This window comes from Copadichromis virginalis, linkage group LG6 (genome assembly GCF_057382275.1).
Source record: "Copadichromis virginalis isolate Kocher_CV1m ecotype Utaka linkage group LG6, C_Virginalis_male_GT1.1, whole genome shotgun sequence".
Lineage (NCBI taxonomy): Eukaryota > Metazoa > Chordata > Actinopteri > Cichliformes > Cichlidae > Copadichromis > Copadichromis virginalis.
The window spans coordinates 21029767-21047429 of NC_140623.1; the positions used below are offsets into that span (position 1 = coordinate 21029767).

The following is a 17663-nucleotide window of genomic DNA, read 5'->3' on the forward strand; positions in this document are numbered from 1 at the left end:
TGTGTTTAATAAATTTAATGAATCAAGAAAACAAAACAAAACCGTATTAAATGATGATAAAACTTTTATTTTGTTAAAACCTTCGATTTTTTTTGTTTAGTATTTTCATTATTTTCGAAATAACATAGCATTACGTACAGAAGGCACTTACAAAAACAAGTTAAATTACAGATGCTGTTATTATAAACATTAAATTACTGATTAAAAAAAGAATGATAAAGAAATGAAATGACAGCACCATTGGCAACTTCTGAACAGTACATCTCAAATAAAAATTTAGCATGATTCAAATCTACAGTACAATAGAAACAAAAGTCATTTGTTACAGGTGTAATAATGCCCGAGCTATGCTTTTAAGTATAACTTAATCATCAGGATGAAAAGCTTCAACTCAACAGGTTTGTATTTTTTTCACTAGTCAGAGGTTCATTTATTTTTATATATTAGGCTTCGTGGTTTCCGCGCTGTTCAAGTCCTGGTAAATCTCCATCAGGCGAGTGGCCTCTCTCTGCCCTGATAGCAAAGCACCATGGGTAGTGGAATAGTATTTTCTGTGGGTGGCCTCTCCAGCAAACAGGACCTGTAAGGGCTGAGCAAAGAGGGGAGGAGAGGAAACCAGAGAGGGAACAAAAATGAGATTCAATCACGATCCATCAATGTCATCATGTTGGTTTTTTCTGTTTCTCCTCAGGCACTCGCTCCTATTTCACTCCCTTGTTAGTGCTCCACATGTAGGAGGCTACAGAAACTTTCCTGAGGGCTCGGGATTTCACTTTGCCAGGGTTGTACACTTCAGCAGAAGGGGGTCATGCCGTTCCTTCAGCAGTGTCAAGTGAACACACGGATCCTCCACCCCCACACTCCTAGACCCTTCTCCCTTTCACCCAGAATGCATCGAGTTTCATGGTCTAGACTTTTGGCCTGCAATCAGCACTTCGGACCCTCCTGACACCAGCTGTATTCGCTCTGCACCAGCTGGGCTCTGACATGTATGTGATGACGCGGCCACACTGGGCACATGATCTCTGAGTGTGGCCGAAGGTTGTAAACAAACCATGAGGGCAAAAACACTGCCATCCCAAACGTCTACACTCAGAACAGTTCAGCTTCTAAGTAAAAAATATAAGATTTCAAACTATAAAATAATCAGTAAAACATTTTCTAGAAAGGGAACTGTGGAAATAATTATAAAGAAAAAGTGTAAAGTCAACATACAGTATATGGATAAAAGTGGTAAAATGGTCAATAGACTGGCACTTACATGGCACTGTTCTACTCAAAGAGTTTGTGTAGTGCATTAAAAAAAAAAAAAAGGATGTCTACTAATCAATAAATGACAACTAAATATCTAGCAACTGTAATGTAAGCAGTTCTTACTGGAGCCTTGGTGCTATTGGCATAAGGTAGTGGCATGGCCAGCTTTTCACAGTCCGCACCACTGGATCCGACTCTGGTGAAGGAGTAGGAGCCTCGGATGTACGGGTTGCTGCCCCATGAGGAGCGCAGGATGCGCCGGGGCTTTGGAATGTCGGGGTTCCCTGGAGATGGACGAAAGGGTGGAAAGACAAAGGAGTCAGCTGAGATAAAAAGACAATGACAGTCAGCAAGTCGACAATAGCTGCTCTTATTATCCGTCTCAGCTCTCACTGTGGCAGATCCAACATGTTTAGGAGCTACCATGTCAGTGGGTTAGGATGCTAAGATTTAAAAACCATCCCTAAATCAACAAAAGCAGAGAACGATAACTGATGGTTGACATTTCATGAGCCACCATCATCATCAGGTGTGAAAGAAAGAAATGTCTGTACAACAATTTCAAAGCAACTCCAAGTTGTTGAGATGTTTTTCAGATACCTCTAAAATGGTAAAATTATATGAAAGACCAGCAGCTAACCTGGACTAGCTTTTACACTTGGATGTTTAATCTGCCAACACAAATCAACTTGTGACTGTGTGCGAGCAGAGAGGCACCAGTGAGTGATGCAATTAAGCAAACAGCTGAAGGGATTAAACCACGCTGACCTAAATGAGGAGTGACTGTATGTGTTTGGCTTCTCTGTGCAAATTACAGTCCACTGACCTTATCATGAAGTGACAGTAAGTGTCTCTGTGACCTACTTCTGAGGTAGAATATAATCCGAGACCTTTCCTCTCTGCACTTCTTACCTTATGCAAGTTGCCAAACAGTAGTGCGTGTTACATTTTAGCTTCCAGTCACTTTGAAGCAGTTAGTCAGCCTTCTGTTTTTTCCCCCAGTTGCGCAAGATGTGACGTGCATCATGTAACTGGTAGCAGCAAGTACTGGATTGTTTGTGTATGTATAAAAGAAGGGATGGTTAAAAATCCCAGTGACAATAAATGACTCTCTGCCTTGTGCAACATCAGCTCTCTGAGCGGTGACACGAGACTGGTAAGCTGCTGTTCACCGAACACAAAGAAGGCACCAGAGTCATTCAGCGGTATTATCTCTCAGCCTTTCTTTGCAGAAAAAAAAAAGGTGCTTACATCACAGCTGAAAGGTGACATCATTTCCTTTCTATGAAGTACAATGACCCAACCTTAATCATAGTACAAATGAGTCACTGAACTCACAGCCTCAGACTGAACCGTGTTAGTTTTAGATGACTGATTCTTAGTGAAGGCTTCACTAGAATTAAAGAAGGAGGTTACAGCTGAATTTGCCTGGTTTATTAAATCCACAGAAGTGAAGATTATAAAAGTAGAGATCTCTTATTTGTCCTCAATAGTTCTTTGTTAGTTAAACTAGATCCTATTTTAAATGCAGTTTTAAAAAGTCATAAGAATAGCATATCTTGTTATGAGCGTAAAACTGTCCAAGCTCTATACATCTGCGTCTACATGCCCTCACCTGTAAAGCGCCTCAGCAGCTCAGTGCAGGTCTCGGCCACCGTTTCGTCATCGCAGCGCTCCATGTACAGCGCCTCCTGCCCACAGATCCAGCCGCTCAGCATGTAGCCGTAGCGCTCAGGTGGATAGAGGACATCAAAGCTACAGATTTTTTTGTACCACAGCTCCTCGGGGTAGGCCAGCTGCTCCAGTTGGGCCTCGTCCTCCCACACAAATTGGATGCTGTTACACTCGGGGCTCCAGAAGGGCTCCTCAAACTCCAAGAATATCTTGTCGGTGGTGCTGATGCCCAACTTCTCGATGGCGAGGACCTTGTCCTCGGGAAGAGAGGGCGAGAACATGGCTTCGTGGTTTTGCTTCAGCACGCCCAGAGAGGTCGTCACGATCACGTGGTCGGCCATGATCCACTCCTCATCCTCGCACTCCACGCTGACAGGGTGACCCCGCATCACAGGCTGGCTGCTGTGGTTGTTTTCATTGTGGTTGTCGTCGCTGCTCTTAGTGATCACCTCCTGATGCTGGGCTGAGTAGTTCCAGTGGATGCAGCGCACCGGCTTGCGAAGGCAGATGGTGTGGGAGGGGATGTCCTGGGCCAGGAGCTCCATGATCTTCATAAAACCTTCAGGGATGACATAATGTGCCCCGGGGATCTCCGTCCACTCACCAAACTCACTCAGGGACACCTCGTCCATACTGGGAGAACTGCTTTCACAACTTTCCACCTGAAACATGATGCAACATCAACATAGAGGATCGGGTGTCACTAAAGTAGCAATGCTAACATTCAAAATCAAACCTCTGCAGCCATTAAAGTATTTACTGCGTGTCAGCAAGACATCTCTGCAGCTACTGCACTCAACAAATCAGCATGAATTAACTAGTTTAAACATACTGGGAATACACAGGGTTTAGAGGACAGCTACACCTGCTTCTGGCTCATTAGCTGGTGAACCAGTATGGCAGCAGTTACCTAATGTTTGCCATTTGCTTCCCTGCTGCGTTTCTCCACATGCACTCACTTTATATTCACTTTGAAATATAAAGTTATACAGGCTATAACTTCAGTTCTATGAGGATGTACCTAGGCCACTAATGAGCTAGGTTAGCATAGCTTTGCTTGTACTACTTGCAGGGTTGATAGAAAATTAATGTTTTCAACAACTATGTGAGGCGACAGTCAATCAAGATCTATTTGTCTATCTAGTTGTGGTCAAGTAAATCTCCCTAGGGGACACATGACACACTGGGACTGTTATGCCATGTTATTGACTTCATCCCTTTATGAGCTAATTGGCGACAGAAGAGGATGGTAACAAAAGAGGAAGATGGAGGCAGAGGATCTGCTACTGCGATGCGACCGTTAATGGCAGCAGGTTAAAGTAACAGTCCCAGATTCTCATGTAGTCTCTAGGAAAATGAATCGCTCAGCCCAATTAAAACAATCCAGGGTGATCACTAAGCAGTATCCTGAGAGGTGGACTATGCAGGCTCACATTAAACTGGAAAATGTGATCATTGCTGTGACTTGTCACCCCAATTTAACTGATTAAAGTGAATTACAGGCAGCTAGCCCATGCTAAATGCTAACCACAGCAATGTTAGCCTACTTTATGAATGAAAGATTAGGGTTGCTATGGCAATCATACCAGACAGATGCCCCATTCCCATGTAAATGACGTATGTTAGCAAGATTGTTTTTATTTATCTGCAAGTTGTACTTACGCCGCTCACTGTGCCTTTTTTTTTTTTTAATTTATAATATTTATTTGTCCATTGATAGCTACATGGATTATAGGCAGCGATAAGGAAACAAACCAAAGCTTCGGGGTTCATGAGTATCAGTTATTTTCTAGGACTCCAAATTTACAAATGTTTGTCTTCAAACGAAACAACGCACACCTTGAGGTACTGCTGTAGCATGGACAGTTTGACTTTCTTGGTGCTGTCAGAGTCATCAGGATCCAACATGATCTTCTTGCGGACCACGTCTCGTGTAAAAACGCCAACGCTGTTCTGGCTCTCAGCACAGACGGGTTTCCCGTTCTTGAAGAACTCCTGAGTCAGCTCGTACACCTAAACGAGAGCAAAAGGCAAGGAACGATGTAAAGAAAGCAGGGCATTGTGAAATGAGGAACTAAAAGAAACCAGTTCATTTCAGTCCAGGCCAGATTTCTGTACTTGCAGGACTAAACACTGGCATCATGGCGAAACACTACAGACAGAACAAGTTACAACACATTACAGGCCGGTAAAAAGCAGAACAAAGACAGCGGTAAAGGACACTATGAAGAAATGCTGGTGTGCTGACAAAATGTGCTTCCACAATGTTGATTATGAACCATTTCCTAGAAAGAACAGCCAGTAAGGACCACATCAGTTATGCATCAACATGTATTGAGTCAAAACATAACAGCGCAAAGCTGTTGTCTCGACTTCCAGTTAATGAATCCCTGACTTTCCGAATGCAGCCCATGTACTGGAGTTTAGACATTTCAGGTTGAATGTTACGCTTGGGCCTAAGTACAAATGGTTCCAACTGACTTCCTGACTCTACCTCACCTTCCCAACCCCCAAATTCCCCTTGTGCCTGATGGTTTCTTGCTTGATTGCATGTGTGTTGGTCATTTTCTTAGCTCTGATCTCTCTCCCAGCTCTGTTTTAAATCAGCATGTGCACAATGCTGAGCTATTTGCTGACTGTTACAAACTACTTTTCGTTTCGCTCAAGGAATAATCACTGAACCACACCCGTTTTCACACCTTGGCTCATGTGATTAGGTAGAGGATCATCAGGGGGTCCCTTTTGTCCCTCTTTTTTTTTGGGGGGGGGGGGGGGGGGGATACTCCCACAGGGTTTAAAGGTAGAAAAGCCAAATGGCTGCTCTCTGGGACTCTAAGTTTAAATCTGGGACTCTCTACCATTTGACCCTAGAACTAAAGAAGCTTCTCGGATGAGAGGTGAAACATCTTCAAGCAACCTAAAGAAGTCCAGACGCTTTTCTTTCCAAGCTCCTTAAATCACTGAAGTTATTTTTGTTTTCATTGCTTGTGACATTTTTCTTTTTTGCTGGCTGCAGGTGCTGTGAGTGTAAACTGACAGGAGCACTGATCTGAATTTGGCTTTTATTAAATTCTGATTTTTGACATTTCATAGTGATTTTCTAGTGAAAAATGAAGGTTGATTTAACTTGATATACAATAAAAAAAAACTTTTAGATTGCTGCATAAATATATTACAAGTGAATGAATAAGACCTAACAGCTAATAGAGAGAGAATAATTAAACTATACCACATAAATATTAAACATATTCAACTTTATTCATTAAGGAAACAACTCAATATTACACATGTGAAAGGGACAGTAACCAATGCTGAACCTCAAGGAGAAACCCAGCACAGGGCATAAGAAGCAACCTTCATATGACACGGACCATAATCATTAAGGGTGACAGAGTGTTCACCCCTGTCCACATCACTCCTCAGCCTGGGCTGGATGATATCACAGTACACCGTGTGGTAAAAGGGAAGTGATCCTGTGCAACTTTGCGGGCCGCAAAGTTGCACAGGATCACTTCCCTTTCAAAGTCAAACCAATTTTTTATACGCATCACAAATACCAAGAGAGCTTGTGCAATCAAATGTGCATCAAAGCATGCACTATATTCACAAGAGCTGGAAAACTGGAGTGATTTGAACAGCATAGACTCATTTCACTGTAAGAGGACAATTCACCACAAATCTTCAGGTTTTAAAATAATGTAAAGCTCTTTTTTCTGCTCATATCTGCGAAGCTGTAAAATTCAGATCCGTCACTGCACAGATGCTGAAAAGAAAAATGTGTGTGTGCTGCTATACCTTCTCTCTGTAAGTGCTTTTCCAGATGTGACCTACTTAAACAACAACTTACACAACAGTAAAAAAAAAGAAAAAGAAAAAGTAATGAGCGTGAGAAGACTTGCTACAGTAAAATCACCTTGCTCACTACAATAATTTATTGAAGCTGTTCCAGCCTGTTTTTCCATGTCTGCACAAATGCGTTGCTCTTGTGCATCACTTAATCCACATTCTTATTAATCCAGCCTAACATATTCTGGATTTAAAATCATGGATTACAGCTAGAACAAAGTGAGCCTGCACAGTGAGTTTTTTCAATGGTTACTGCTGACCTTATATAATCTGGCTACTGCCGACAATATGTGGCAAAATTTCACTTGCATATTGAGTTGTTATGCAGGTTGAACATCCAGCATCTCTGTTCGTGCACACTTCCATTTTTGCATGCTGATGTGTGCATCCAATTGTGCGCAAATGTGTCCCCTCACCTCATTGTACAGGTCACTGAACTCTTCCACCAGGTCCTTGGGGATCCTCTTCCCGACATTGGTCTGGTAGTGAGCCACACCGTTCTTGGTGTACAGGCTGATGCGTCCCACACTCCTCTCCCCATCTGTGGTGTGTTCAAGCAGCCCGTTGTCCTCCGCCAGGTGGTATACTGGGTTCCCATTGGCACCATGGATCCAGGTAGCGCCAAGCTCCAAAGTTGCTTTTCCTGTAGTACAGAAAAATCAATAGAGATTAATTTAAAGAACACAGGGTCTCCTAAGTGCCCCTGAGTGATGCAGTATATACGGTCTTCTTGGCTCAAGCACAATCACTCTGGAGTTTTGGGTAATTATAGAGTTCAAAAGTAGGTCAACGCAATTAAAATACCAAAGCTAAAGCCCCAGTGGAATACCATGAATTTTCTTTTCTGAGGATAATAGCATCAAACCCACTGTATGCGTTCACTTTTTGATAAAACGACAGAAGTAACCACACGCACTCAAGCACACAAACACAGCACCTAACATATAGACTTACGTGTAACCGAATGCGTGCATGTTTTTTACATGTGGCTCCTTTTATGCGCACAGAGCCAGGCTCTTTTTATTAACCGCTCGTTTGTTCTTGCCAGTTAGAAGAATTCATCATGGTGGAAATCAGTGGAAGGCTAAATTTTTCTTGCCTAAGACTCACAGTTCAGTTGATTTTGTAAGATAATCACAACAACGTCACTAAAATATGTAGAAATGCATTTGAGGAAATGCGGTTTTTGGCATATTCAGGAAATCCTGATTGTGCGACTGTATGACTGATTAACAGCACAGTTTAACTGAAACTAACCAATCAAAGTTAAAAACTGACCATATGTCAAATATTGTCTTCTTGGGAAAACCTCAGCAGATTTTAAACTGTTACCTGGAAATTTTTTTTACCTAAATAGGGCAAAATTATTAACTTAGTTTTTCTGGCATAAAATTCAAAACCTTTTCTGTACAGTTATTGGGTTCATAAGGGGCCTTATGCAGGTCTGTATGTTTAAAATAAGATCAATAAGACGCTGCTAAGACGAACATGGCTAGGTCAGTTTACCTAATTAGCACATTTTGTTTAACAGTGAAGTGAAGTGGCTTCCTAAAGCTAGTAGCTAGCTACCTACAGAAACCATTTTGCAAGTTTTTGTGTTTTATTCATTCATCAAATTTTTTTTAAGCTTTTGGGCTTCATCCATAAAGATGGACGTAGCTTCCAGGTATGACAGGTGAAGTCAGTGCTGAAGTGCCTTATGGCATTTACACGGTCATCAGGCAAGGACCTTTGAGCAAACAGCCGCGTAACTACAGGGGCTGTTTGGCTATTGGCTCAGTTACTAGCTTCAGATTACATATAATAAAACATTTTGTAAATTATTTTCATTCTAAATGCCTTCTTGGGTCAGGACTGTGTGCATTTAGTGAACAATAAGACGGCAGCAGCGAAAAATGCTCAGCTCACCATAACAGGACTTCATTTACGTGTGAGTGACGAGATGGTGGCTACGCCCAACTATTTTATTCACCGTTTATGTGAAGTTAAGCTAGATGCCCTCATATTTTAGCTAACAGATAAAACTGAAATCCATTTAAAAGTGCAACATGTAGCAATTTTCATATATTAAAACAGTTTGTAATGATCTGTTAGCTAATGCTAATTTAGTTGCTCATGCTGATAAACAGCCAGCTTTCTAATGTTGTCTTGAGTGGATAAAGTTGATTCAATCACACTCTCGGGGCTGATAAATTGCTGTTTTCCAATATCTTTAACAGCCAACTTAGACTCTTAATCACACTCATGTGACTTCTTATTAACCAAACAAAATCAAAACAGAGAAGCTTTCCAAACTACTTAACCAGTGACCTCGTCCATGATCCATTCAAATGATTGCCAGTAAGCACAATGGTTTTCTAGAGACTTTGCCCCATCGTATAATATAACTTGACATAGAACTTCATGATTTAATCAACTGGAGATCTCCATTCTACCCGTTAACCCAATTAGTGTGTGATGCTAATTTTGGGTTAAGACAGAAAAATCCTCCCACCGTGCTGAACGCTCTGAACTCTCCCGCCGATGTGGTCCGATGCCTCTAGGACAGAGACATCAGTGAAGCCGTTTTTCAGTAGGATCTTAGTTGCGGCCAGGCCAGCCAAGCCAGCTCCAATCACTACTATTCGAGGCTGCCGATGAATACGTAGGCCGCTACTAAGAGGATCATCAGTGCTGTCTGAGGAAATTTCACAACTTTGCATGCCGTCCAAACTCCTCTGCAATGAAGGCTGGGGACAGAGCAAAGAACAAGAACCAAGTTACAAATGATGACACTGACAGGAGGGTGACAAATACACATGTAAAACTCAGAAACTCCACATTATGTAGTTTTGCTATGTATAGGAAAGGTTAGGGAAACTACTGAGAGTGCATTTTTTACTTGACACTGGAACCTTTAGAGCAAAACTACCCAAGAGGACAATAAAGTCTAAAGCTATTTAACTCAAATTTGCTATGTACATGTAAAACAAGTGTAACAGCAACACAACATGTGTATATCTGTGCGTGCGTGTGTTCGTAAAGTGCCAATTTGCTCAGAGGTTCTACATCAAGAAAGATCAGCTTTAAGTCTGTCAAACTCTTAGCTTCCAAAACCCTGTTTTTAGAGCCTGCGGCGACTATCCATGTGATGATTTCAGTTTGAGGACTTTTCGAAACCCAAAACATTTACAGGTGTGCCCTGCACATCTGTGCTGTTGGCTGCCTGACAAACGTATTGCCTGGGCATGACTTCACCACCCTCAGGACGATGACAGAAAAAAGTGGCAGGGTTTGTTAAAGGCAGTTACCTTGGAGAGGAATTGATGATAAATATAAAAAAAGACATATAAAAAGAATGGAATTTAAATTCTCTCTCACCAGTTTCACCTACAGAATAACAAGAATAACAAGGACGTGGTGAAAATAAGATAATAAAATGATCTTGTTCAGCGAATGTAGCATACACAAGACGATGATTTATTCACACTACCCAACCAAACCAGAACTTTTTGACCAGTAGACCTCAAACCAGAGTCAAATCTGGGCCTCTTTGGTGCTCTGCTTGTTGGTCTAAGTATGTTCTTGTTTTAACACAAAAATAAAGCCACACACAACCTATTTTACAACTGGTAAGTCCTGCTTATTGGCATTCCTGTGAATATAACCAACATTTACAGCTGTGTTTATACCTGTGATTAACTTAATGCCATGCGGCTAATGTTCTGCCTTCCCATAGTGTGTCTGTTTATTATTAAGCACAAGGCCAAATTAGAAGCGATGAGACAACCCTGTTATTTCCATCAGAGAATAGACTATACAAAGGCACAAAAGCAAACCCTTGCTCATTTCTTGCCAGAGTCCCTCTAATTTAACTGAAACTGCTCAGAGACACCGTGACTGTGAAGACATAACACACAGACGACCTTGTTGTTCAGCCACACAAGGCTGTTCGCTATCGATGTATGGACAGCTGTGGATGAGTGTGGGAAACAGCACGGAGGACATTCCTGAACGTCACTACAAACTAACACTGTAGTTCCTTATGGGAGATATATCGGTCAAAAGTTATCACCATTATATGATAACGTTTAGGTCTGTTTTCCTACTCCTGACTTGTACAAGCATCAGCATAATGTCTTCTGAGGTAACCCATATCCTGCGCACACACACACACACACACACACACACAAAAACTCCCTGCTTTGTTACCACAGCAACACCGGAGAGAGTTCAGTACATAATATACTGTTTAGAAAATAGACAGAGTTTCGTTTGCTTGAGGCCACCCAGCTGAAAGACGTACACGCACTCTGCAGACCGCAAAAAGACATAACTGTGACACACAATAGGCCTCTGCACAGATATTAAACTTTGACTTGATTTTGGAGGGTTTTTTTGAGGAACTGTGTTGTAAGAAAGTTGTGAGCAGTGATAGTTCAGTTGCAAGATCAGCTGATCAAAGAACAAAAAGGCTGTCAGAGAGGAAACCACAAGCTTTGACAGAACATCTGTACGAGAAACGCTCGTATCCGACGGCTGAAACAGATGTGCGTTAAACCCTCAAATCTGCCCGTCAGTACATGACATGTGGCCTGACTTCATGATCCTCCTCGTGAATACAGGTCAGACTTCCTGGATTTGTAGAACAGGGGCTTCTTCCAATATTTACTATGTTTGAGGGGTTCTTTTTTCAGCAATGTTTCAAATCACGGAGCAACACTGTGAATAAAATAATTTTCTTCTTATTTTCCTCTCCCCCGTGGATGATGTTTATTTGTTTTGCTGGAATTTACAGATTTAGACTATAAACTGTATATAAAGACGGATGCAGCTGCCACGACATCACCCACTGACACCGTCCTGCCTAGAAGCTGAGCTTTTGCCCGCTGCTATCTGGGGTTTTTTTTTTTTTTTTTTTGAAAATGGGTGTGATTGGCATAGCAAACTGAGATACACCCCACAATCTTATGACAGCGACTTCTAAATCACAAGATAAGCTCGCCATAACGCTTATGCTTCTTTATTGTCCTTTGAGATGCTGGAGACCATAAAGCAATTAGAAAAGTACAGGGTGTATCAAAAAGAAACATCTGATTTCAAAGTGCTTTAATTCTGCAGTCGTTCACTGGTAACAATCGAAATACGTACTGTTAGAAAAACAGGATTTGGGATTTTCACGTGTTTTGAAATCAGATGATTGTCACACTCACAATTCCCAATCTGACGAGTGCAGGTTCGAGGCACATTTACATTGGTTTTACTTTTCAGACCAAGAAGCTATGTCTATCTTTTCTATACACTCTGTAAACTGGAACAATATTGTGTATCCATTAGGGCTGCCACGATTTGTCGACTAGTCACGATTACGTCGACTATCAAAATCGTCGACGACTGATTTAATAGTCGACGTGTCGTTTGAAGCTTTGTAAGATCGCAAAAGACGCAGGAATAATAGCAGGATTTAAGAGTGTAATAACGGACTGAAACAGAAGATGGCAGCACTGCATGTACAAGGATGCCAGCTGCCGTTAAACCCCGAAGAAGAAGAAGAAGCAGCTGTGTCCCAGAATTCATAGCGCGGCCCAGCTTAGTTTCCAACAATGGCGGTAGCTAGTTAGTTTTAATATTACTCTTATTATTCTTTCTGGGTCACAAAATAAACGTTTAACATATTTTCAGGCGAGAATGTAGCTGTGTAAACCTCAAATATCGGCTCAGTTTATCAGGACACCACATATTTTCAAAAGCGCTCCGACGTTTTCGGAGACGTCTGTTACCCACTCGCTCGATAGCTAGCCGGGGGCTAGGTCACTAGCGCCATGAGAACACCGGACTCCCGGCAAATTGTTTTCAAACCCACCGCCGTCTTTCGCGACTCAGGTTAAATATATATGAGTCACTTAGATAAATTAAAAATGTTATTGTTTGGCTTTTTTTTTTTTTTTTTAGTATTTTATTTGTTCCTGAGTAAATCGGTTTGGCTGAGATTAAAGTTATAGTTTTTACACAGCTGAATAAACGTCAAGCAGACAGCTGATCATCAGAAGTGTGAGATGCTGGAGAATATACTCCGGTGTCCTGTTATATTTTAGATAGCAAGGAGTTTATTAAACTTTACCGAAACAATCTGCAAATTTCATTAAAATTGAATAAACTATCATCTTGTCTTTATTTTTAGTTAGCACCTTAAAAGCTTAAAGCTGTAAGCTAATGATAGTTATATAAGAGCAGATGCTGCTGGTGCAATAAGCTGTAGTTTTACGTCCAGTGGATGATGATCTGATTAGTCACTAATCGCATAAATAATCGGTGACTAGTCGACTATCAAAATAATCGTTTGTGGCAGCCCTAGTATCCATGGACACATAATCTATTGATTTTCTCAAACTGTATTATTACTAACATATAAGAATATTAAGCGGTTAATCCATGCACAACGCTCGACTGACTCCATTCTCCATTAGCACTTGTGAACAAGCTACCAATTACAAAGATGCGATTCAGTGTTTTAAGTATTAAATGAGTTTCAGTTTTGCCTTTTTCTCTGAAACTAATCCCAGCCATGAATGCTTTGAGCTGAGAAATGTTCCATTTACTCTCTGCACACAGAAACAACAACAACAAGAAAACAGTTTTAACAATGACACCAATCATCAGTTACATTCCCAGAATCTAAAATTGAAATATGAATTCAGCATCAACATGAATGGACTCATTCACAGGCTTTAAAAGAGGTTGGTGTTAGTCTGCTCTATGTATTTCTGGAACAATAATATATTCATGAAGGACTCAAAAATGGTTTGTTTTTGGTTTTTTCGGTTTTTTAAAACCCAGTCGGGAACTACCATGTCTCTTTGCTCTGCTGCTTCAAAGGCAGTTTGTTTAAGAATGTGGTGTACAAATGCGTTTTTGTGGCATTATGTGATTTTGATTTTTTTTAAATTCTGCAGCTGTTAAGTTTGAACATCACACAGGAAACTGATTTGTGGCAGAAAACAAAACACAATGACAACAACAGAAAAGAGAAAAGGATGCTGGTGAGCTATTAGTTGGGTACCTTTTGGTTTATATCCTTCAGCCCATTGCCTCTGATCATATGTATGTATGTGCAAAACCTTTTAAGCTAAATTCTTTATTTCACATGATGCAAATGTGTATGATGTTAAACTAGTTTCTACGGATGAATTACGCAAGCGTTTCCTCAGACACAGTCCACAGAAAACACAAGTAACTACGTGAATCATCTCCAGCAACCAATAAAGACCCACCTTCATGTGTGACTTGTACTTACTGTTTACATTATGATAAATGCCTCAGCTTCTCTGACCACCACTTTGGAGGAGACGCACATTAACACGCTGACCTTGTGTCAGCACTTTCCAATGTTGTATATGACAACATTGTGACAGTCCCAGTTGTTAATTTTTCAGAAATGCTTTCTATCTACCCTCTATATTCCAGAACTGGGACTTTACAGGCTTTGTCTCCCCCCTCCCCACTTCTCCACACACTCGGACTAAGACACTCAGACGTGGGGGAACTTGTGCCCAAACCAGGTTTAGGCCATGTTGGAAATCATGTAAGGTTCATTTTCTTCTTTGTGCTGAAATGTAAGTGCAACATACCCATCTAGAATAACTCTGATGAAATCTGGCTTGACCTACAAAAGAAATCCTATTTCACTGTTAAAATTTACCTGAACGGATGATGATCTAATTGATGGAAAGCATTTAATCTCTCACACACACACACACACACACACACACACACACACACACACACACACACACACACACACATACACACACACACACTGAACTGACAGATTGCGCATCACTCCGTGGTAGCATGTAATTCTATGGCTGGGTAATACACTCGCCACATGTCACCGCACCAGGCTTTACACCACTAGAGCAGATTAATGTGTGGCTTGGCCTTGGGTAGATAGACGGCTGAGGGTGGGGTGGAGTGAGGAGAATAGACGGGGAGGGGGTAGGGCTACCATTGACCTAGAAATAGCAATCTACAGTACAGTGTGCGTGCTGGTGGACTTGTCAAGTTGCAGGGCGAGTCTTGGGCTGGAATGTCTTAAATCACTGAGTCTGAGCTCATTCGTGGCTCTCATCTTTACTGCTTTCCTCTCCGCTTTAATTGTGAACACAGCCCTTTCCAGCTGTGTCCACACTCACATCTGCATTTCCTCTTTTGGTCCCATGCGAGTAGTAGCATGGAAATGGACATTTCTAAATCCTTACATGAAAAAAGATGGGGGAAGAAAAATGCAGGGTAGTCGGGCGGGGGGTGTTGCCAAAGGCCAGACATTCCACACTTCTCTCCCATCTCTACATTTCCCAAGCTGGGAGGAAGGACCGGAGGCACCCCGCTCACAAAGACATAAACACTCCACCGACGTGCCCCTTTATACACCACACTGTTCTTCTCCAAATGCAGATAAAGAGGAGAGCCGTGCCCTAAGATGCTGCTGCATCCAATAATTAATGAAATCAATTAGAGATGCACAAAGAGGGTATACAAATGACCACTGATAGAGTCAAAGCATAAAATTCACAAATCAGAAAACATGTAAAGCGAGAAAACCAATTAAAGGTATTTTAAGCTATATTTGTAGGAAATCACGACAGAGGTTAACAACAGGTTTTGTTTTTGGGGTTGTCGAGCTGTAAAAATCCCCTTGATTTACATATAACATTTTTACCTGCAAGGACAACTTTATTTATTAAATCATTTTCATGGATTCATTGATAATTTATTATTATTTTTTTTTAAAAAGAAGGGGAGTACGAGAAAGTGAGAAGCTGATAAAATAGAACTCATCAATAAGTAAATGATTAAGAATAAAATTAATTAGGTCTAGAAAAAAATCCGATAAACTGAAGATAACGAGTTCAAAGATCATTAGAAAAGCAGCAGAGCAGAGAGAAGGTAAAAAATCTGTGGAAATCAGACTGTTTGATTCCCTGGTGGATATCCTGCTTGGATCAGCTGGAGTACAAGCCTCCCCCTGCCACGTATAGCTCAGCTGTGATGCCAAAGTGGCAGCAGTTTGAAACAAAGCAAACTCCGTTACTGCGTTACTTTAACTAATTATCTATGAAAGACAACACGTGATGGTGAGAACAACAACAAACATACAACACCTGAAGGCACCTCAAAGCGGACATTTAGCGAGAAGCAAAAACCCACCTTATTCCAGCCTGAGCACTTTGTCCCGACACACACACACACACACACACACACACACACACACACACACACACACACACACACACAGAGAGAGAGAGAGAGAGAGAGAGAGAGAGAAAGACCTGCGATACATCAACTAACATCTGATGTGCTCGTCCACCGGCGAGCTTAAACACAGGCAGCAGTGCCCGTTCATATTTTCTCAACACAAACAAGTGGGTCACGTTTTGTGTGTACGGTTGCCTTCAGGACCCCCTGAGCTGTCACAGTGTTTCCACAGATAACAGAGCCTCTTTCCACCCCCTTACGTTAACAATTAAAATCACGGCGGTCCTCTTTACCGTCCCGCTGCTGAATAATAACTTGTCAAATATGTCAGTTTTTTCCCTTTAGTAGAAGAGCTGGTTACCTGACTCTCTTGGTCTTTAGCTGTAAAACCTCAGAGCGCTCCGTTTTCCTTTGTGCCGTTTTTTCCTCAGACCGGCTGCGCTTTGTATTTATGCCTGGAAACCAGAAGGAGCCAGTTTTTCCGTGGCGCTGCCTCCTCATTAATAATGCAGCAGGAGCGATGACGACAGACCTGCCCCCCGCTCCGCCTGTGCCCATAGAGCTGTGGGCTGTACAGACAGCACACACATGCTCATCTATTCAGACAGACATTCGGGTAACGTTGCGTTCCGCGTCATTTTACTTGGTTCATGTGTGTTATTTTTGACCGTGTAGTAGTCGTCTTTTTTACTAAGACCTCCGTAAATCACGTTGTGATTGGTTTCTTGTCTTAAAGAGAGCTATATAAATAGATTTTACTTACATGCATCTGATGGATAGTGTATGATTTCAATCATCAGGATCTGCACAGCCCTGTTATAATGGAAGTTTTTTTGTGATGTAAAAAAAAGACACCAATATCTATCTATACTGTCAGGATATGACTGTGTTCAAAATAAACAATCAGATTCAAATTCATGTTAAATAGTAGTCAGAACACACCTGCCACCAGTGTGGCTGATTAAAGTCAAAGATCAGCTGTCCTGAGACTTTTCTGACTTTACTTGGTTGCATCTTACAAAGAGCTTACAAAGCATTGCTGAAAGATATGGTATCAGTCAGGAGAAGGGTGCAAATGATATTCTAAGGCATTAGATACGGTATACTGTGTGAGATAGTGAAGACAGTCGTCTAAAAGTGGAGAAAATATGGTGTAACAGTGAAAATAATCATTAAAACATGAACAGTTTGCCCCAGAGTCACATAATCAGACCTGGGCTTTGCACGGCCCCTGGGTCACATCCAGCCCTTTGGTTATTGTACCCTAGACACCTTAGTTACTCATATTTGTATGTGGGTTAACAAATGAGTTTGAGATTATGGAGTTGGCACCAATGCACTCACTGAAAGGTTCCTGGAGATAACTGCATGCTTGAACAGACAGGGACAAATGGGTAGATGTTACAACCGATGGCTATCCAAATCTGACAGAGAAAATCTGAGCCAAAATTGGTTTTGGTGTTCTACACCAGGATTTGTTGCATTTTGCTGTTGATGAAATTTTGTCATAAACATATGAGTTAACTTCATGGGGGTCAGAGCACCAAGTCACAGTGTGTTGGACTTTGGAGGGGCATGAGACTGAACACAGTGACATAGGCCACCACACAGCTACCATAACAGTGGTATTTATCCACATGTGTCTGATCAATTGT

The 17663-nt window shown here is 41.5% G+C and overlaps 1 protein-coding gene across 1 annotated transcript; it reads right to left on the bottom strand.

The window, feature by feature from the left end:
• On the bottom strand, positions 1-16478 carry smox (spermine oxidase). The gene is made up of 7 exons (XM_085459170.1): positions 16370-16478; positions 9269-9503; positions 7191-7417; positions 4768-4941; positions 2870-3590; positions 1378-1538; positions 1-589 (listed from the first exon to the last, which is right to left on the bottom strand). Exons 2-7 carry the CDS (start codon positions 9474-9476, stop codon positions 437-439), a joined length of 1644 nt encoding a protein of 547 aa, XP_085315296.1. The 5' UTR covers positions 9477-9503; positions 16370-16478; the 3' UTR covers positions 1-436.
• Between the last annotated feature and the right edge of the window lie 1185 nt (positions 16479-17663).

What these genes read in the sequence shown, in the direction of transcription:
- smox (XM_085459170.1), bottom strand. Translation starts at nt 9,476, where the DNA reads ATGCAAAGTTGTGAAATTTCCTCAGACAGCACTGATGATCCTCTTAGT. An exon ending in TGCTACAGCAGTACCTCAAG is followed by an intron (nt 3,591 to 4,767) that starts GTGTGCGTTGTT and finishes ATCATGTTTCAG; the next exon opens with GTGGAAAGTTGTGAAAGCAG. An exon ending in CCAATAGCACCAAGGCTCCA is followed by an intron (nt 590 to 1,377) that starts GTAAGAACTGCT and finishes CTCTTTGCTCAG; the next exon opens with CCCTTACAGGTCCTGTTTGC.